Source organism: Sus scrofa, chromosome 3, assembly GCF_000003025.6.
Source record: "Sus scrofa isolate TJ Tabasco breed Duroc chromosome 3, Sscrofa11.1, whole genome shotgun sequence".
NCBI lineage: Eukaryota > Metazoa > Chordata > Mammalia > Artiodactyla > Suidae > Sus > Sus scrofa.
Window position 1 is genome coordinate 107,438,428 of NC_010445.4, and position 23,210 is coordinate 107,461,637.

Here is a 23,210-nt window from a genome sequence, read left to right on the forward strand (position 1 = left end):
CTCTGCTAAGAATCCCAATCTGTTCGTCCCATTTTTTTTTAAACCTGTAAATTCTTTATTTTAAAATGTGAAAAAATAATTTTCTGGGAGTTCCTGTGTGACTTAGCAGGTTAAATATTTGGCATTGTCACTGCAGTGGCTTGGGTTCTATTGCTGGCCCAGTTACTTCCGCGTGCCATGGATGTGGCCAAAAATAATAATTTTTTGTTAATTCCAATATAGGGTCATGTGTGCATCTGCTTCTATATATTGATTATGGATCATGTATTGTTCTTTGTATGCTTGCTGTTTATTGTGTACTGGACTTTGTGAATGATATGAAGACTCTAGATTCTCTTCTAACAATGGTGTTTTATTCTGGCTAGCTGTTCAATCACTAATGGACAATCTTGATGCTGTGAAACCTTGATTCTAAGCTTTTTATCAGTGACTCCTTCCCACTGTGGCGATACCTAAAGTACAGCCCCTAATCGTTGTCCAAACCCCTTAGTGGAATTTGAATTTCAAACTGCTTTCCTCCAGCAGTTGCTACCACTGCTTAATTCCTTGAACTTCAACTACTGCTTTCAGCTGGGTTCCTTTGTTTTTGTAGTTTTTTGTTTTTGGCTGCACTCTTGGCATGTGTTAGTCCCCGGGCCGGGGAGCAAACCCAAGGTGCAGTTGCAACCTGCACCACAGCTGCGGCAGTGCTGGATCCTTAACCCACTGTGCCACAGGGGAACTCTCTGGTTTCCTTTAAGTATCACACCACACAGGTGTAGTTTTGGAATCTACCAAGGATTTGAAAAGAATTTGCAGGCAGATTTTGGGACTTAGATCTCTGAAGCTCTCTCCTTTTCAAAAATTCCCTCTGATTTCGAGCTGTCCTAGAAGCCCCAAATGACTCTCTGGGCCAGCAATATTGTCACACTCTGCTTGAATTCAATTTCCAAGCACACCACACAAACTGAAAATTGCCCTCAGGATAAAAGCTAGTTCATTTGGATCTCTTCTAACAGTACAAATATGCCTTCTCCTCACCACCCTTTTTAGCCACCCTGCAGCATGTGGAGTGCCCGGGGCTAGTTCCTGGGCCACGAATCATATCCAAGCCGCAGTTGTGACCTATGCTATAGCTGTGGCAACACCAGATCCTTCAGCCCACTGTGCCAGGCTGGGGACTGAACCTGCATCCTGGAGCTGCAGACACTGCTGATGATCCCCTTGTGCCACATCGGAACTCTAGCCTATTTTTGATTACTCTCTAGTCTTCTAATGATTGCTTTTAACACTTTGTTCAGCGTTTATAATTGTTCTTGGCAAGAGAGTCCAACATAAGCTACTCCATCAATGCCAGACTGCAACCTCTGAAATTTTGAAGTTTCAAATAAATAAAGGCAAAATAAAGTTTATAATTTATTTCCAGTCCATTAGGATAAAAACCCACTTATGCAGCTGAACCTTTTAATTCATTTCTTCCGAAGAAAAGTACAAAAGACCAGAGTAAAATTGAGACAAGCATTTAAAGGGAAATCCTTTGACTCAGAGTCCAAAAAACAAACTGTAAATGGTTCATTCTACCAAAGAATTAGTTTTTGTACAAAATATAATGAATTTTACACTATAAACAAAGACTGCTGTATATTTACTTAAATTAGAATTCTAGTATCTGCTTTTCCTGCAATTCTCAAGCACAAAGCATACCTGCATGCCCGAAACCTAATAACTTCATTGGCAGACTGTCTTGGAATAACCTTTTACCCTCAAGATATCTGAAAAGACGGTGTTGATTTTTTCTGTTGGCTCAAAGTCCAGTGCATCAATAAGCTTTAATTTAGTTTACAAAACTCTGCCATATTAACATGAAGAGCACACTAACGTTTAATGTTTAAACATTACCTTTTACGAAAGAATATGACACAGAGCTCAGTGCAAAATCTACAAGGTCACAGTCTAAGTCTAATATTAATTCAGAAAACCTCAGCAACCTCTATCTTTATCGAACAAGACCAAACCAACCCTTAAACCTCCTACTATATAATTATTCTATTTTTATGGCCCTTCTATGAAAGAAACACAGTTTAAAATAAAAGTCTGTCATAGTCAGTCATAGAAACTAGTCCTCTAGCACTAAGCTCAACTTCAGACTTGACCAGGAAATTAAAGTAACTTCTATACATGGATGGATACTCAGAGTAATAAAATTCTCAATGTTTATGACAATATTAATTTTGACTTTTATATCTTTTGAAATCTTTGTTACCTAAAATATTTCCCCATAAAAGTGAGCTACATTCAATTGTTACAGATTACATTTCAATAATTTGGAAGTTTCTATTTTTAGAGTTGAGCTTGAAGCACACAGACTTTTAATACAATTGACCAGTTATCCAAGCTTCAGTAAAGTTAATTCTTTTCTAAATGAAAATAAAAAATGAAACATTATGAGTTTTATTGAAAATGTTTTAATTTGGGATGTTCCTAATCTTTTTCATCATATTTCATCTTTAATCATCAATATTTTATAATTGATGCTTTAATGTTTGAGACCTCAAAAAGTATTCCTCATGATCTAAAATACACATGGCTCTGGCTTAAATTTTTTCTTCTATTTATCTCAACCTTCACTTTTATTATTCAAGGAGTTCTAGGATTAGAAGAGACATGATTAAGTTATGGCTACAAATAGCATATGACCGTAAGAGATCATACATCTGTGTTGAGATAAATCTTTAAGATGAGAAAGTAAAATTAAGAAGAATGTGTCTTCATTATAAAATTCTTATCTAGTGGGGCAAGTTTTTAACTTAAATATATTCTCTCAAAACCAAAGATACTTTTCCTAAATGAAAAATATTTCTTACTACTTATAAAATTATTCTTTCCACCCATGACATTTCACATAAAAGCACCAAAGAAAATTTCTGTAAACAAACTTTTAACCAGTAAACTAAGGGCAAATATCCATTTGCCTTTATTACAATATTTAAAAGGCCATGATATGAGTCTCTACTTCCTACAATGACATTTTTATAATAAAAACCCAGGCATACAAACAAGAAATGGAATTACTGTACATTTTTGGGGAACAAAAGGGAGATTAACAGACTAAACCTTTTTAGTTAACAAAGTGAGCACAAGAAGCCTATAAAATGTACGCAATATATAAAAAGTCAGTAATTTTTTAAAGTTTCATTAGTGGGATTAATAATTATTAAGAATAAAAGACGGTAGATCCACTGGTTTGTAATTATCCTGTAAACAGTAAGAAAGTAATAAGCAATAAATTAGAAATGTCTTAGCTCCTGGTACTTCCCTTCTCTTGCAAAGGAACCACCTTTAAAGCAGTTAAAATTGGCCTTCTTAAGTATTAGACTAATTCTAGCAGAAAATAAATTCCATTAGGAATAAGTTAACAGTCGACAATAGATTTTTGACAAATATATTAGAAAAAAAATACTGCAGGTCACAGGAGGATTGATCTACATGTTGTATGACAGAGTGTCTCGAAATCTCAAAACTTCTCCATTTCACTAGATTTCTTTTGTGATATATTGCTTTCTAAATTGTTTGGTAGAAAGTTAATAGAAAAATAAAAAGTGAAAAAAACACATTATTTAATCTCTGTAGATTTATGAAGAAGAAAAAAACCTTCAAAATACTTTTTCCTACTACTGTTACACAGGAAAAAGTTTCATTTGGCACACAATTTGTAAAACGAAAGAAAAAAAAAAGAAAGTGTTTGGCATTTCGATAACCCATAGTAATGACAACAGCAAGAAAGGAAAATAGGAAAAATTACTCTTTTAAGAAAAGATGTCAGAAGACAAACCACCAAAGGCTCTAATGTCTTCTACTCTTTGCTGTCTCTGGAATACTTTCATCTGCAACATAACGTACAAAGTATTATTTACATTATGATTATATTGGTAAAGACCAGAATCAGTTTTAGTTGTGCTCTTACAGTGCCCATTGGGGTAACAATAACCATCAAGGCAAGAAGGCCTTAAACAAAATATTCCATTTGTACTGTATACTTTATTTATTTTATGGTTCATCTTCTGGGGTGCACAAATAATTTTAGGACTCTGAAAAGTCCTGTAAACTTGGGTTGAGTTTCTGTAGCTGCTAACTATTCATTGAAGATGGTGAGTTTCTCTCTTGGAAAGTACGACATTCTGCAGGCTTAAACAGTGGTGTCTCCAAAGTCCTTGTTCCAACGTATGTATGCTTCTAAGGTCTGAGGGCTCACGCTGCGTTTTATCTTTTTTAAGGATTCAGTGAAGTCAGATAATCGAATATTTCTCATCTAGATTAATAAAAAAACACATGACAATACAAATGATGAATATATCTAGAGTAGTTAACCCAGTGATGAATAAAAGCAATGATGCTATTAATGTTATACATAGATTATTCTTAGAAAATCATGCCAATCATCTTATTTTACATTTTATTTATTTATTTATTTAGGCCACATCCAGGGCATATGTAAGTTCTGGGGCCAGAGACTGAATCCAAGTCACAGCTGTAGCAATACAAGATCCTTTAACCCACTGTGACAGGCTGGGGATCAAACCTGCACCTCCGCAGTGACCTAAGACACTGCAGTAGGATTCCTAACGCACTGTGCCACAGCAGGAACTCCTTTACATATTTATCTTTAAAAAGTTTTTTTTTGGCCACACCTGTAGCATGTGGAAGTTCCCAGGTCAAGTATCAAACCTGCACCACAGGAGCAACCGAAACTGCCACAGTGACAATGCCAGATATTTAACCTACTTTGCCACAAGGGAACTCCTTACATACTATTATATATTAGGCAAGTTTGCTATATAAGAAATCCTACCAAAATGCATTTTTTATGTGTTTACTTTTTTAGATATTAAAATTTTAAATAATATATCCCATTATAAAAATAAAACATTATAGAAAATATGACAAAATACAGATAATCAGAAAAATCACTCGCAATTGCACCATTAAGACCACTATTTGGCTTATCTCCTTCCAATATTTTCTCCTGCATATAATTTCATGGAATTTTATTCTCAAGTCTCATTCACCACAAACATACCCTAGTTAAATTCATGCTAGGTTTAATCAGAAAGGAAAGAGGAGTTTATAAGATGCGCATGGGATGTTCCTGTTGTGGCTCAAAGGAAACGAACCCAATTAGTATCCATGAGGATGTGGGTTCCATCCCTGGCCTCACTCAGAGGGTCAAGGAACCAGAGTTGCCGTGAGCTGTGGTGTAGGTTGCAGACATGGCTCAGATCTGGTGTTGCTGTGGCTGTGGCATAGGCTGGCAGCTGCAGCTCCAATTTGACCCCTAGCCTGGGAACTTCCACATGCCACACCTGTGGCCCTAGAAAAAGCAAAAAAAAAAAAAAAAAAAAAATGCACATGGAACTTCGAAGGAAATACTGCTGCTTATGTCTGAAATTTTCTAATATTACTATTCCTTAATATATTTTTGAATTACTTTGGTCTTACTTTCTTGGATTTGTTTTTGGCCATGCCCATGGCATACAGAAGTTCCCAGGCCAGGGATCAAACACCTGCCACAACAGTGATTTGAGCCACAGCAGTCATGCCAGATTATTAACCCACTAGGCCACCAGGGAACTCCTTATTTTCTTAGATTTTTAATTGGCTTCGAGAATGCAGAATAAAACAATACTGAGTTAATAAATACCTAATTTTTACCTAAGAATTTATAAAAGGCAAAATGGAATTTGGCACAAAATGATCAGTATTAAACACTGTTACTTGGGCAAGGTATGGTCTGTAGGCCAAATCCAGCCCACTGCCTTTTTTTCCTGTTGTTAATAAAGTTGTGTGAACATACGCACACATACACATGAATAAAATAAAACTGTCACTTGTATATACATTTTGCCTCCAAGTAAGAAATTAAAGGAAAATTGGAAACAAAACTTTTTTTTTTTTTTTTTTTTGTCTTTTTGCTATTTCTTGGGCCGCCCCTGCGGCATATGGAGGTTCCCAGGCTCGGGGTCGAATCGGAGCCATAGCCACCGGCCTACGCCAGAGCCACAGCAACACAGGATCCGAGCCGATCTGCAACCTACACCACAGCTCACGGCAACGCCAGATCGTTAACCCACTGAGCAAGGGCAGGGACCAACCCGCAACCTCATGGTTCCTAGTCGGATTCGTTAACCACTGCGCCACGACGGGAACTCCAAGGAAACAAAACTTTAAAAACTGATATTTATCTATATTCTTTTTACTACTCTTATAAAACCCAATCTAAGCACTTCACACCCTAATATCAACATAGCATATATTAAGAAAATCAGGAGTTCCCTGGTGGCCTAGTGGGTTAAGGAGCCATCATTGTCACTGCTGTAGCATGGATCCGATCCCTGGACCGGGAATTTCCGTATATGCCAATGGTGAAGCCAAAAAAAAAAAAAAAAAAATCAAAAACAAACAAAATAATCAACCACACTTGCAATTCGTAGCCTAATGTGAAAAATCTTTGTCCAAAAGAAAAAGAATATATTATTACCATAATCACTGTGTGAACCCTATATGTTTCTTATTTAACTGTAAAACATACCCTGGCTCTTGCTAAAGCCCAAAATGCAGAATGATGAATATAGTTATTATCTGTGATATGCCTGAATAATATTTGTCATACGATTAAAATTTTAGGAGTTCCTGTTGTGGCTCAGCAGTAATAAACCTGACTAGTATCCATGAGGATGTGGGTTTGATCTCTGGCCTGTTCAACAGGTTAAGGATCCGGCACTGCTGCAAGCTGTGGCAAAGGTTGCCGACACAGCTAGGATCCCACACTGCTGTGGCATAGGCCAGCAGCTGCAGCTCCGATTCGACCCCTAGCCTGGGAACCTCCATATACTGCAGCCCTAAAAAAAGAAAAAAAAAATTTTTTTAATTTAAAAACTTTTGCGGGAGCTCCCACTGTGGCTCAGCATAAATGAATCTGACTAGCATCCATTAGGACGCAGGTTTGATCCCTGGCCTCTCTCAGTGGGTTAAAGGATCCATTATTGCTGTGAGCTGTGGTGTAGGTCACAGACATGTCTTGGATCTGGTGTTGCTATGGCTGTGGCATAGGCCGGCGGCTACAGGTCTGATTTGACCCCTAGCCTGGGAAGCTCCATAAGCCAGGAGTGCAGCCCTAAAGAAGACCAAAAAAAAAAAAAAAATTAAAGCTTTTGGGAGTTTCCATTGTGGCTAGTGTAAACGAATCTGACTGAGATCCATGATGACATGGGTTCAGTGGCTGACCTCGATCAGTGGGTTAAGGATCTGGTGTTGCCATGAGCTGTGGTGTAGGTCACTGATGTGGCTTGGATCCCATGTTGCTGTGGCTATGGTGTAGGCTGGCAGCTGTAGCTGTGATTTGACCCCTAGCCTGGGAACCTCCATATGCTGCAGGTGCAGCCCTAAAAAGACAAAAAAAAAAAAGGCATATTTATCTGGCCAAACATGATCCATTACACAAAAAGTAAATTTATAATTTACAAATGTGGTAGGCATGTTCTGACATGTCTACTAATGATTCCACCTCTTGTTATATATACATGCCCTCGTGTAAACACTTCCCCTTGAGTGTAGACTGAACCAAAGAACAGAATACAACAAAAGTGATGACATGTCACGTCTAGTATTAGCTTATGAAGACTATGACTTCCATCGTGCTGGCACTTTTTTTTTTTTTTTTTTTTGTCTTTTGTCTTTTTTGTTGTTGTTTTGTTGTTGTTGTTGTTGCTATTTCTTGGGCCGCTCCCGCGGCATATGGAGGTTCCCAGGCTAGGGGTTGAATCGGAGCTGTAGCCACTGGCCTACGCCACAGCCACAGCAACGCGGGATCCGAGCCGTGTCTGCGACCTACACCACAGCTCACGGCAACGCCGGATCGTTAACCCACTGAGCAAGGGCAGGGACCGAACCCGCAACCTCATGGTTCCTAGTCGGATTCGTTAACCACTGCGCCACGACGGGAACTCCGTGCTGGCACTTTCTTTCGTATTCCTGGCTCACTTGCTTTGATGAAGGAAACCTATATATTGGAGGGGCCCATATATTCTGAGAAAACTGAGGCTCTTAGCCCAACAATAGAAGAGGAAATGAATTTAGCAAAGACCCATGTGAGCTTGGTAGCATATCTTTCCCGTGTTGAGTCTTACAATGACTACAACAAGAGCCAACATCTTGATCATGGCTTTGTAAGAAACACTGTGCCAATTCCTTGACTGTAGCCCTCTGAGAGAGTTTGAAGCAAAGGACTCAAATAAGAATGCCCAAAGTCCTGACTGTGAAAATGTGAGATAATAAATACATGTCAAAATTTTTTTGGCCACTCCCATGGCATCCAGAAGTTCCTGAGCCAGGGATTAAACCCACGCCACAGCAGTGACAACACCAGATCCTTAACCTGCTATGCCACTAGGGAATTCCTAAACAAATGTGATTTTAAGCTGCTAAGTTTGGGGCAAATTTTTGTTACATGGCAATACATCCCTATTGCAATAGAAATACCTTGTTTTAAAATACGAGTCTGTAAGAGTTACTAAAATACGAAAACACACTAAAAATTCATTTACTCTTAGAGTAAAACAGTAACTATATTAAGGTTGACTTTGTTGAGTGAAGAAGAAAAATGTTCAAGTTTGGTTGTACCTATATTCTCAGGATGGATAAAACATACACAAAGGTTAACAGAGTGGGTATCAATGGAAAACAGGTTTCTTTCTCATGAGATAATTATGGACAGATTACTAAGAATTTCTCATATTCCCTAAGCAGCACCTACTTACTTTCATAAAATTATTATAAGGTACTAATGAAGGGGCATCAAAGCATTCATTCCATTTATAGGTCTAAGTGGCCTTCCCAATAGATCTTTATAGAAAATGCCAGGGCCTAGGAGTTTAATTTTATTTATTTATTTGTCTTTTTAGAGCCTCACCCCTGGCATATGGAGGTTCCCAGGCTAGGAGTCTAATCAGAGCTGTAGCTGCCAGCCATAGCAATGCCAGATCCGAGCCGTGTCTGCAACCTACATCGCAGCTCACGGCAATGCCAGATCCTTAACCCACGAGCAAGGCCAGGGATGGAACCCGCAACCTCATGGTTCCTGGTTGGATTCATTTCTGCTGTGCTATGACAGGAACTCCTTTTTATTATTTTTTTTGAAAAAGTATAGATATATATATGGATAACTGAATCACTTTGCTGTACTCCTGAAACACTGTAAAGCAACTATACTTCAATAGGAAGTTCTCTTGCGGCATAGTGGGTTAAGGATTCAGTGTTATCAGTGTAGCAGCTGGGGTCGCTGCTATGACAGGTACAGGTTCAATCCCCGGCCCGTAACTTCCACATGCTGTGGGTACAGCCACAAAAAAAAAAAAAAAAAAAACACTTCAGTAAATATTATTTTTAGAAAGCTGAAGAAAATGAATTTTTAAGATAATAGCAGCTAAATACCAAAGTATGTAACTAAAACTCTCTATTTCTAAGCTTCATTTATGTCAAACACATACCAGGTAGACTGTGAAAATGGAAAGGATGGTTGCAAGAACTGTGAGAGCTTTCTTAGTAATGTAGTTGGTGAATCAACATGCACAAGATGCCTGGAGAGAACCTCAAATTTAGTTGGAAGCTTGAAGAAAAAAGACTGCGAACACTCATTCTCTCTGTTCTGACTTCTCAACAGCTGGAAAACTTTGGTAGGACACTCTGCAACGTGCAGACCCCCAGCCAGCCTCCAACCTCCAGTGCATGTCTCTGGGTTTTGTTTTGTTTTTTGGGTTTTTTCACAGTTCACATTTGAACTCCACTGGAGTTCTACTTTGTTCTATTTCAGGAATGAGGTCTCCAGGATAATGTTTTAGGTGCTATCTGAGCTATGAGATAAGTTACACAATTCAAGTCTCATTTAAAACGTCATGGGAGTTCCCATCATGACTCAGTGGTTAATGAACCCGACTAGCAAAATACATACATACATACATACACACACACAGACACACACAGTCATTAAGTTATTTTCTATCAAATCACATTATGTAAATACTGAACAAGATAAAATTATAATAAGACACTTGAGGATTTTATAGCCTATAACAGGTTAACCCCTTGATGTTCTATTTTGTTAGTTTCTCAATAATATTTACGCTCTACTTCTTATAAAAGCAATATAATTTCCATTATAATGTAATTTATTACATTTTAAAAAACATGGTAGCCCCTTTAGGAGATAAAGCATTTCTTTTGAAAAAAATTGCCTGCAAAATGTAGGATTGAGTATGTAAAATGATCATAACTGTATGATTAATCTTTTTAAAAAAAATTTTTTTTATGACCACATCTATAGCACATGGAAATTCCTGGGACAGGGATTAAATCCAAGCAACAGGTGTGACCTATGCTGCAGCTCTAGCAATGCCAGACCCTGTAACCCACTGCAATGGTCCAAAGATCAAACCTGTACCTCCTCAGGACTCCAGCCACTGCAGCTGCATTCTTTTTTTTTTTTTTTTTTGTCTTTTTAGGGCTGCACTCGCGGCATAGGGAGGTTCCCAGGCTAGAGGTCTAATCGCATCTGCAGCCGCTGGCCTATGCACAGCCACAGCAATGCCAGATCTGAGCTATATCTGCAACCTAAACCACAGCTCACAGCAACGCTGGATCCTTAACCCACTGAGCAAGGCCAGAGATCAACTTGTGTCCTCATGGATACTATTTCTGCTGAGCCTCGACAGGAATCCCCTGTATAGTATTTTTTGTGCATTACCAAGGAACACCATAAGAGACTGTAATTTGATAGTTGTTCATATTTGAAAATGAAGCAAAATTAATTTTTTTCTAGTTTCTAATCAAATAAGCTAGAAGAATTCAGACAAAAGAAAGGTTTTACAGTATAGAAAATCAGGACAAAAGAAAGATAACTGTAAAATAGTATACCTCACTGGCAGACATATTCTTCACTTGTTCTGGTTTCAGTTCTGAAAAATATAAAAGTCAACCACTTAAAAAAAAATTTCCAAGCTTAAATTGCCTAAGAGCAAAATGAAGTGCAATAACCTAAAAGTATACTTTGAATATAAATCATATTAAGAGCATGTACAATTTACAAATGCTTACAATAATATTCCTACTTAGGAAGCATTCAATTTATTTATATATTGCTCAAGAACAACAGAATTTACAAATTTGAGAATAAAAAATAAAATAATGCAACTTGTTCTTTAAAAAAGGCATTAGTTTTTTTTGGTTTTTGTTTTGGTCATGCCTATGAATGTGGAAGGTCCCAGGCAAGGGATCAGACCCAAGCTGCTGCAGTGATAACAACAGATTCTTACACTGCGTCACAAGAAAAGTCTAAAAGCATTAGAGGTTTTTTGTTTTTTTGCCTTTTTGTCTTTCTAGGGCCACACCTGAGGCATATGGAGGTTCCCAAGCTAGGCATCAAATCGGAGCTGTAGCTACCAGCCTACACCAGAGCCACAGCAATGTGGGATCCGAGCCACGTCTGCAACTACACCACAGCTCACTGCAACGCTGGATCCTTAAACCACTGAGAGAGGCCAGGGATTGAACCTGAGTCCTCATGGATGCTAGTCCGGTGCGTTAACTGCCAAGCCACAATAGGAACTCCAGTTTTTTGGGTTTTTTTTAAAGCCAAAAACTGTCTGCTTCAGAATAATAGTCATGATGTTCTAAAAGATAACCAATGACTTATACATTAGCTACTGTTTCTGAATCCAATATTTGAATTATATTTCATGCCTCCAGCAGTAAGAAAGCTTAACTAAAATGCTTGACCCTGAGTTTCCAAATATATTCTCAAGGTTACATTTATTATTCTCTAAAGCAGCAGTTCTTAATCAGTACCCTGTGTCACTATGGGAGTTGTGTTCAGGAAGGTGCATGCTGCAGGTTCTATTTTACCACCATAGCCAGTAATCTGAATGTATACCTGAAAGCATGACCCTTCTACTGCCCATGCTGCCTGTGGATAAGTAGCTGAGAACATCTACTCTAGAGTGCTATATTAATTTAATATAAGCTAAAAATGATCAGAATCAACAAATGACCTTGAATTAAAAACACAGCTATGAAGGGAGCTCCCGTTGTGGCTCAGCAGTTCATGAATCACACTAGCATCCATGAGGACACACGTCTGATCCCTGACCTTGCTCAGTGGGTTAAGGATCCCGCATTGCTGTGAGCTGTGGCAGAGATCACAGGCATGGATTGGATCCTGAGTTGCAGTGGTTGTGGTGTAGGCCGGAAGCTGTAGCTCTGATTAGACCCCCAGCCTGGGAACATCTATATGCCACAGATGCAGCCATAAAAAGACAAAAAACAAGAAAAAAAACCCCACAGCAATGAATGATAGACTCTGCTGCAATTTTTCAAAATATAACATATAACAATAAAAGCAGAAACTTTTATTTATATGTTTCCTTAAGAATACTGAAATGAAAAGAACCAATAGGTAAGAACATCTCCCTTTTACTTTTCTTTTTCACTTGCTTAAAAAAGTTCTCTCGGAGTTCCCGTCGTGGCACAGTGGTTAATGAATCCGACTAGGAACCATGAGGTTGCGGGTTCGATCCCTGGCCTTGCTCAGTGGGCTAAGGATCCAGCGTTGCCGTGAGCTGTGCTGTAGGTTGCAGATGCGGCTTGGATTCCCCGTGCTGTGTCTCTGGCGTAGGCTGGCAGCTACAGCTCCTATTAGACCCCTAGCCTGGGAAACTCCATATGCCTCGGGAGTGGCCCAAGAAATGGCAAAAAGACAAAAAAAAAGTTCTCTTTTTCTTTAGTTTTCTGCTACTAACCTACCAGCAAGAAGTGAAACCTGCTGTCTAGAACAAGGCTCATGATCCACTGATCCATGGACTGTCGTATGGTCGGTGAGCTAAGAACAGTTTCACTTTCTTTTTTGTTAATAAAAAAATAAATAAACAAGAATACAGAACAGAGAGCATTATGTGGCCCATGAGCCTAAAATGTTTACTACTAGGCTTTTTTCAGAAAGGTTTGCTAACTCTGTCTAGAAACTTTCTATCGAGTTTTATGTTAAGTTTTCCACTGACATGCTTTTATTGCTTTCCTACTAATCAAAAAGATCTCTCAATTAGGGACTTCTTAAAACTTCTGAAGGAGTCTAATAAACAGTTACAAATGTTCCAAGCTTTTGTATTCTTACCTCGGATAGGACCCAGGGCTGCATCTTTTGCCAAAGCTGTTAGATCACTTCCTGAGTATCCGTCGGTCAATCTGAGAATGAGAAGGAAGAAAGAGCAACTTATTTTCACCTCTGCAGAAATAAAATCTCTATGTAGTAAATGAGTAAAACCCAGTTTTCCTCTGTCATCAAGCAGACATGAATGTGTTTTGATTTTAAGGGCACAGAAAGGCCCAATTCCTAAAAATGAATAAAACAGTCTTCTGGTTCACTGTAATGCCTCAAATTTTTGTCATTAGAACTTTCTTTAGATAAAGTACACTGTATTTCCAGGAATCTCCATTAAACTGTAAATATGTCTCCTGGAAAGGTAACATCTATAAGCCATTGCTGGGTAATGGACACATAAATGCAATTACTTCTCTGTAAGTCAAAAGAGTTTTTATCTCAACAAAGAGAACTGCCTTGATGAAATGATGGCCAATCAAGGAAGATTTCTTTCCAGGTAGGACAGGCAGGGTGAAGAAAGGGCCTAGGGTAGGAAACACTGGCAAAAAGAGGCACACCTGAACGGGATGCCACAATGGAGAATCCTGGGCAGCCAAGAGATTATCAACGGGAACTAAGAATTGGGGAGGCAAAGCAGAAGAGGAAAATAAAAGGGGGGGGAAGCATTTACTTATCATGTATTATGTTAAACACCTATACAAACATTAGTAGAACACTTTATTGGAATGACAAAGGGGTATCTCAAGATTTCCAAGTATTTCTTTTTTTTGCTTTCTTTTCCTTCTTTTTTTTTTTTTTTTTTTTTTTTTTTTTGCTGGCCATGTCTGTGGCCTGCAGAGAAGTTCCAGGACCAGGGGTGAAACCACGCCACAGCAGAAACCCAAGCCACAGCAGTGACAATGTTGGCTCTTTAACCTGCTGAGCCACCAGGAAACTCCTAGTGTTTGCTCTTTTTTCATAAGTATTTGGGAATCAGCTTTTTTATTAAAATTACTAGCTATTCACAGTTATTGAATATTTTAAATTACTTTGAGATTTTTCAATGACTAAAAATTCATGAGTGCATCTCCTATTATTCACTTTCTACTCACATACAGTACTCACAAAAAAAGTTGAAGACATCAAAGTTAAAACAAATTCATGTAATACAAAAGAACATGTTGTTTATTTATTTATTTGTGTATTTATTTATTTTTTAGGACCACATCCAAGGCATATGGACAGTCCCAGGATAGAGGTAGAATCGGAGCTGTAGGCTGCAGCCTACACCACAGCCACGCCAGATCTGAATTGCATCTGCAACCTATGCCTCGGGCTGCAGCAACACTGGATCCTCAACACACTGAGGGAGGCCAGGGATTGAACCTACATCCTCATGTATGCTAATGGGTTCTTAACCCACTGAACCACAATGGAAACTGCCAAAAGAACAAGTTTAAATGAAAATATCTGGGTTGGTGTGGGCAGATATGAGATAATTTAAATTTTAAAAATGACTTTAATCCACTTATAAGTTTATATAAAGAATACAGGGAGTTCCCATTGTGGCTCATCGGGTTACAAACCCGACTAGCACCCATAAGGATTCGGGCTCGATCCCTGGCCTTGCTCAGTGGATCAAGGATCCAGTGTTGCTGTGAGCTGTGGTGTAGGTCACAGGTGTGGCTTAGATCTGGCGTTGCTGTGGCTGTGGCATTGGCCAGCAGCTGGCAGCTCCAATTCCATCCCTAGCCTGAGAACTTCCATATGGCCCAGGTGTGGCCTTAAGAAGTGGAAAGAAAAAAAAAAAGACACAGTATCATCATTGTGTATTTAGGTCAAATCTTCTAGAAGATCTGGAAATTAAAATTTAGACACCATGTATATAAAAAAAATGAGATAAGAGAGAAGGTAAAGGAAGTAGAGAATGAAACAAGAAGTCTTCTGATAAATAACTTATACACTTCATACATAAGCTTACTTTGAACAAAACCAAAAATGACTTCTTTAAAAAAAAAAAAAAAAGCTGCAAGAGAGACCAAACCAAATTACTCACCTAGCAAGTTGTGCCAGTTCCTTTTGGGTCAGTGGGCTTCCTTGTTTACATAATAGATTTTTTAATAAAAGTAGTCGTGTCTGAAAAGAAATATTCAAGAATTATCACTACTGTACAACACAGGGAACTATATCCAGTCTCATGATGGAAGACAGTATGAGAAAAGGAATGTTTATATATATATATAAACATATATATATGACTGTGTCACATTGCTGTACACAGAAATTGGCACAATATTTTAAGTCAACTATAATAAAGAAAAAAATTTTTCAAATAAAAAAAAAAGAACTATCAGTCCTAAGAATTAGCTTACATATCCAGGAATTAGGTTCAAATCCCAACTCTCATTTAGAAGCTGAATGATCTTATACAAACCACTCTGCCCCTCAGAGTCTCACTTGTATTTGCTAAAACAGCTTTTTTTCTCTTTAGGGCCACACTGGTGGCACACGGAAGTTCCCAGGCTAGAGGTTGAACTGGAGCTGCAGCTGCTAGCCTATGCCTCAGTCACAGCAACATGGGATCCAAGCCGCATCTGTGACCTATGCCACAGCTTGTGGCAACACCAGATCCTTAACCCACTGAGGGAGGCCAGAGATCAAACCTGAATTCTCATGGAGACTATGTTGGGTCCTTAACCCACTGAGCTACAATGGGAACTCCAAAAAACAATTTTTACAAAGTACCTGAAAGAGTTAAAGGCAATTCAAATAAAGCACTGAGCAAGTAGCTGATCTCACTAGAAAGAATGTTAAGGGTCTGAGCTGGAAAACCACAGTTTAAAGAAAAACAACCAGTTTTATAGAGGTATGAATTCATATAGCATGGAACGTCATCTGTTTTCAGTGTATAATTTAATGACATTTAATAATTTAGAGTCATGCAACCATCACCAAAATCCAATTTTAGAACATTTCCATCACTCCAAAAAGTCAACCTGTGCATCTCTGCAGTTAACCCCTGCTTCCACTAATAACTTTAGCCAGTACCTACTTTTTGTTTCTAGAAATCTGCCTTTTCTGGACATTTCATATAAATGTAATCATATGACAGGTAATCTTTTGCACCTGGCATCTTTCACTTAGTATAATATTTTTGAGGTTCATCCATATTATGGTATATATAAGTAACTCATTCCTTTTATTGCTAAACTGTATTCCATTAAATGGATATACCACTTTCATTTATCTAGTCACCAATTGGTGACTATTTTATTTTATTTTTACAGCCACACCTATGGCATGTAGAAGTTCCCGGGTTATGGGCCGAATCAGAGCTATAGCCGCAGGCCTATACCACACTCACACCAGATCCAAGCTGCACCTGTGATCTATGACACAGCTTGTGGCAATGTCAGATCCTTAACCCACTGGCCAGGGATTGAACCCATATTCTCATAGACACTATGTTGGGTTCTTAACCCTCTGAGCCACAGTGGGATCTCCTGAGGACTATTTTACATTCTTTGCAGTTCTTGGCTACTACTTAAAATGCTGTTATAGGCATTCTCTTATGACTCAGTGGGATAAGGAACTGGGGTTGTCATTGCAGTGACTTGGGTTGCTACTTGGTACGGGTTCGATGTCTGGCTTGGGAACTTCCATATGCTGCAGGCAGAGCCAAAAACATTTTAAGAAGATTCCTTTTTTCCTTTTGTCTTTTCTGGGGCCGCACCCGTGGCATATGGAGGTTCCCAGGCGAGGGATCTAATGAGAGCTGTAGCCGCTGGCCTATGCTAGAGCCACGGCAACGCAGGATCTGAGCCGCATGTGCGACCTACACCACAGCTCACGGCAATGCCGGACCCTTAATCCACTGAGCAAGGCCAGGGATCGAACCTGCAACCTCACGGTTCCTAGTTGGGTTCGTTAACCACTGCGCCATGATGGGAACTCCAGAAGATTCTTGAACATGTCTTTGTGTAAAACATGTTTTCAAATCTCTTGGGTAGATTCTTAGGAATGGAATTGTTGGGTCTTACACACTAAGTTTATGTTTATCTTTTTAAAAAACTGCCAAACTTTTCCAGTGTAGCTATACCATGCATTGGAAGACTTAATACTGTCAAGATGGTAGTTCCTGTTTGTCCTAAAAAAACAAAAAACAAAAAACAAAACCCACATAGATACATACCTCCTCATTTGGCAAAGACACATATACCCGTTTGATGAAACGCCTAAAAAAAGGATTACAGTTTTGAATTTAAAGATAATTCAGTTTAAGTAGCAGACAACAAGAACAAAGTTTTAAGTATAATGCTCAAGGCGTCTGAATACATTTTAGTAGTCAACAATGTAAAAAGTTATTTTTAGAATTACTTGTTTAAAAACCCTTAATTTAGTATTGTCAGAATTAATCATTATATACACATACTTTTAACACTTTAAAACAGAATATCTGATATAAAAAGTTGAATAAACAGATTTCTGCTGTCTTCTTGAAACTATAAACAACTAAAACCAATAAGGACAAGACAAATAGCAATGTAAACTCCATCATCAACAAACTAGGTAACATTTACAGAACTAAAATGTATGAAGAAGAGGGCAGTTAAAATTGTGCTGACAAAGGAGAATGAATACACATAGGTCCTGCCACTGCAGATTCTAGACATGGCCGTCAGAGCACAGAAGGAACGGAGAGAGTGCACTCTAAGAGGTAAGAGAACTAACCTCCCCACATTTAAACAAGCATGTGAGGAATTGCTCTGCAAATCCTGTGACCCAGTGAGTAGCAAGGGACTGGCAAGGAAGGTGAGACTGAACAAAGAAAACTCAAAGACACATCATCTTTGTAAGAAGACATCAGATGACATCAGATGACAAGCTTTCGTACAGTGAGCAATCTCCTTCCACTGAAGAAGACCAAATAAATCCAATCTCTTATTTACACACAAATACGCTTCTTTTACGGGTAGGGCTTTGTTGTGAGTCAGGGAGACTACCCATTGTCCAGGGTATTCATACAACAACTCAAGATCCTTGCTTGAAATCTTAACTTTTCTGGCTCTTCTCCTACACTATCCTTCCAAAACTAGGTTTTCCAAGAAAACTCTCTCATTCAATTAAAAAAGATAAGCAAAACAGGCAGCAGCATAGGACTGATTTTTCAAAAGTGCCAACAGAGAGGGAAAGAAATAGAATAAACATAAAACACGTAAGATGAAGAACATACATAAGAGGATTTGTTCACAGAGCAAATTAAAATTGTGACCCAATATCTTTCCACAAAATGAAATAATTTAATTTTTTAAAAAGGCTTCTATAAAAGAGCTCAATGAAATATAAGGGCTTAAGGAAATAAAACAACAGAAGATGAAAAATGGGACTGCAGAGATAAAGAAAGCAATAAAAAAGAAAACAAAAATGACCACAGAAACAATGGTTACAAAAGTAGTAGTAAGAAGGGAGTTCCCATCGGCACAGCGGAAATGAATCTGACTAGGAACCATGAGATTGTGGGTTTGATCCCCTGGGCCTCGCTCAGCCAGTTAAGAATCTGGTGTTGCCATGGCTGTGGCATAGACAACAACAGCTATAGCTCTGATTTGACCACTAGCCTGGGAACCTCCATATGCCATGAGTGCAGCCCTTAAAAAAAAAAGAAAGTAGTAGTAGGAAGGAGATTAGATGCTAGCCCAAGAAAAGATAAGGATTAACAAACAGGAAAATAGAAAAAAAACAAACTAAAAAATACCTAAGAGTTTAAAGAGATTAGAAAGGAAATTACAGATATGAAAGACAAAATATGCAACATAATGCATAAATTGCATGCAAAAGGAAATATTAAGGGGAAAAAAAAAAGAAAGGCGGTATTCAAAATAACTTGCCCCAAACAAAGGAGGTTTCAAACTATCAATTTAAACAAACACCAAATACCAGAAAAAATACAGATCAATGTATTTTTCAAATAAGCAGATTTCAACAGTTGAAAACTGTATCCAATAAAGAGAAAAAAAAAATCCAGGTAACATATTAATGTGAATAAAAGCAGGCTGGCTTCAGATTTTCACTTTGCATCAATCCAATCCTAGAAACAATAGGACAATGTTACAAATTCCTCAGGAAAAAAAATAGGAGGCCTAAGAACTTTATGCTGAGTCAAAATGTCCTTCCAATAGGAAAGGAACAAATTTGTTTAAACACAGAAGAATGTAGCTCCCATGAGCTCCCTTTTATCAGCTTTTCATGAACCCCAGTAAAAGAGGACAAAAATCAGATTTGGAATTTTAAGATACTTTAATACAACCCAGAAGATATAAGCGATTTGCCTAAAACCATAAAGTCAAAAATAGTTTTCGGGGTATCATGCTGGCCCTGTCCTCAAAATCTTTATTTGGTAACAAGAGGCCATGGGATGGACACGGAGAGGAAATAATTAATTTAGTCTTCAAACTGAGAGCAAAGGAAACGAGAAATTTGAGATGAACATATGAATAAACACGTCTGTAATAAACATCTGTGTTTCTGGAGTTCCTGTCGTGGCTCAGTGGTTAACGAACCTAACTAGTATCCATGAGGACTTGGGTTCAATCCCTGGCCTTGCTCAGTGGGTCAAGGATCTGACGTTGCCATGAGCTGAGGTGTAGGTCGAAGACATGGCTTGGATTCCCCCATTGCTCTTGGTGTGATGTAGGCCAGCAGCTGCAGCTCCAATTCGACCCCTAGCCTGGGAACCTCCATATGCCACAGGTGCAGCCCTAAAAAAGACAAAAAATAAAATAAAATAAATGTGTGTTTCTATGTAAATTTCCCTACCTGAGAACAGCCTCATCAAGCTCTTGTGGCCTGTTAGTTGCACCCATTACAAGCACTCTGTCATCTCCAGCAGATTGTACCTATAAGCCAAAACTTTTTTTCAGTACTTTTTAGACAATAAAAAAAAACAAAGAAAAACATAATAAAGACAACTATTTCTAATTTGGGGCATTCAATAGGAAAATACATACACTGAAATCTATTGCCTTAAAAATATCATAATCAGGAGTTCCCATCATGGTTCAGTGGTTAACGAATCCGACTAGTAATCACGAGGTTGTGGGTTTGATCCCTCACCTCGCTCAGTGGGTTAAGGACCTGGTGTTGCCATGAGCTGTGGTGTAGGTCACAGACGCGGCTCGGATCCGGCATTGCTGTGGCTGTGGCTGTGGCATAGGCCGGTGGCTACAGCTCCGATTAGACCCCTAGCCTGGAAACCTCCATATGCCTTGGGGGTGTGCGGCCCTAGAAAATACAAAAAGTCAAAAAAAAAAAATCATAATCAATACTTACACCATCAAATTCTATTAAAAATTCAGTTTTTAGACGTCTACTGGCATCATGTTCTCCTTCTCTTCTTTCACGCAAAAGGCTATCAACTTCATCTAAAGTAAATGCAAGGATAAGACTTTAGTATAGCAGAAATTGAGAGAACACTGTAAGTCAACTATACTTTAACAAAACAAACAAACAAACAAACAAATAATAAAACAAGGATACGACTTTAATTAAAAGCCAAGCTGGGAGTTCTCAATGTGGCTCAGCAGGTTAAGGACCCAGCATTGTCACTGCAGCAGCTCGGGTTGCTGCTGTGGCACCAGTGTGACCCTGGCCCAGGGAACTTCCACATGCTTTGGACATGGCAAAGGAAAAAAAAAAAAAAGGCAAAGGCCAAGCTATATGAGTCACCTGAGATTAATCTAGTTTACCATAAGTTATTAATACAGTGGATGCTACTCAGTTCTTTAGATAGTCTTTAATTGTGTGCTTCTTTAAAACTTCTTCCTTCTGAATAATCTTTCCTATCACAGCTTTCACATTTGGAGAGGGGAATTTTACAACTGTTCAACTAACTTAGTTGGAGAACATGTTCTTACCTATAAAAATTATAGAAGGCTGAAGTTCTCGAGCCACAGCAAAAAGAGCTCTCACCAATTTTTCTCCTTCTCCTACCTAAAACAAGGCATTATACAGTGTTATACCCATAAAATTCAACGTTATTCCAGCTTTTTAAATTATACTATTGAAAGTCTAGAACCTAGGAATTTAATTTTCTTTCTTTGCAACAACCAAAGATTTGGTTTAAGGAATGAGGGATAAAGGAGGTGGAGGGATGTTACCGAATTGTCCCTTATAATTTTAGAAAATACACCACTTATTTATTATTTAAGACAGTTGGTAAGTACTTTTAAAAATGAACTATATCTCTGTCTTGCTTCACTCTGCATCCCTAAGATTTGAGAATGGAAGAGCTATTAGGGCTATAACTAGTGAGAAGCTGGAATACTAAGGGGGAGAGAGAGAGACGCAGCACATATTCCTTAAGCCCTAGGTTGCAGGGTATATTCACAGAAGCAGTAAGCTGCAAAGTGCTCTCCTAAACAAAACTTGCTCTAAGAACACCTTGAAAACCTATTCTCACAATATCACTGTCTCACAATATTTACTGACAGAGATATTCTCACAATATCACTGGCAATAAGTACCAAAGTATTTCTAGATCTAGGAGCTTTATGAGCTCCTTGAGACAGTCCCAGGGGCTGAGATACTATACCAAAGCCATTCTATGCACTAAAGCATCTAACGAAAGGGTCATGAGGTTTGGGGCAATCTAGTTAAATAAAAGGAAAAAAGGAATGGTCCTAGATTTAGAATCATCAAAAATATTCTCAGAGCCAGAAGGAACTATAAGAGATCATCTCTTTATGACATCAATCCTTTATAAGTGACACTTTCTTAAAGTCAGCTCAGATATGAAATTTAGATTGGAATTCCTATCCTCTAAGTTCCAAGATAGTATTTTCTGTTATAGTATGTGCATAATGTGGGCAAACCTACTTTAACAACTACTTTATGTATAAAATTTCACTTTGGAAGCAAAATTTAACCAGGAAGAGAATCATTTTATAGTTACTTTCAATTAATTTATAAAATTGAAAATAAATAAAAAATTTTTAAATTGAGAATACTGCCAATACCTGATCTTGGATTTCTAGCCTCCAAAATATAAGACAATAAATTTCTATTGTTTAAGTCATCCAGTTTGTGGTACTTTAATACAAAGCCCTAGCAAATCAATACAGCATTTGACAGGACAATTTTAATTTTAAAAGAGTCTAACAAATGCACATAACTTTGTATTTTGAGGAGTGATATTTGGGAGTTCCCATGGTGGTTCAGTGGCAACAAACCCGATGAGTATCCACGAGGATGCAGCTTCAATCCCTGGCCTTGCTCAATGGGCTAATGATCTGGCTTTGCCATAAACTGTGATGTAGGTCACAGATGCAGCTCAGATCCCGGGCTGCTGTGGCTGTGGTGTAGGCCACAGCTGCAGCTCCAATTCAACCCCTAGCCTGGGAATTTCCATGTACTGAGGGTGCAGCCTTAAAAAGACAAAAAAAGAAAAAAAAAAAAAGAGTGATATTTATCATGTCTAGAAAATAGACATAAAACTCAGAAAAAAACATTTTTGTGTAATGTTATAACTATTTATACTTAACATATTAACATTTAGACAGTAACTTAAAATATGATATTTGAAAGAATACTCACATATTTTGAAGTTAGACTTGCAGCACTTATATTAAAGAAGGTTGCATTAGATTCTGCAGCTACTGCTTTAGCCTTTAAAAATCACAAAGGTAAATATTACATAGTTCAATTGCTTTAAAAAGATAAACACATTTGATCAATTTAAATACTAGAACAGTTTCGCTAAAAATATAAGGTATGACACAACTCCCAACATATAGTAATCAATGTTTCCTTTCCAGCAATGAGGAAAAAGTCTAGGAAGAGCTATGCTTCTTTCTACACTCTTTTACTCTAAGAAAGAACTGACAGAGGTTAAAAAAAAATACATGGTGTTACTCTAGTTATAGAAAGACAACTAGTTAGAGAAAGAAAAACAGCTAAGGGAAAAAATTACTCTTTGCCTATCTATGTTTTCCCTCTAGGAAAGCTATTCAGGACAAAGAGGTATCCAGATCCTGGCATAAACTTTTGGTAA

The 23,210-nt window shown here is 38.1% G+C and overlaps 1 protein-coding gene across 2 annotated transcripts in view; it reads right to left on the reverse strand.

The window, feature by feature from the left end:
* The window catches only part of SPAST (spastin), a 69,106-nt gene continuing 47,278 nt past the window's right edge, over positions 1,383 to 23,210 (reverse strand). Inside the window, exons 10-18 of one of the 2 annotated variants that reach the window (XM_021085819.1) lie at positions 22,754 to 22,825; positions 21,076 to 21,151; positions 20,492 to 20,583; positions 19,979 to 20,058; positions 17,355 to 17,397; positions 15,219 to 15,298; positions 13,196 to 13,266; positions 10,945 to 10,985; positions 1,383 to 4,288 (exon numbers count right to left, since the gene is read on the reverse strand). In XM_021085819.1, coding sequence (XP_020941478.1) covers positions 4,166 to 4,288; positions 10,945 to 10,985; positions 13,196 to 13,266; positions 15,219 to 15,298; positions 17,355 to 17,397; positions 19,979 to 20,058; positions 20,492 to 20,583; positions 21,076 to 21,151; positions 22,754 to 22,825 — 678 coding nt within the window. In that variant the 3' untranslated portion in view covers positions 1,383 to 4,165. 2 annotated transcript variants of the gene reach the window in all.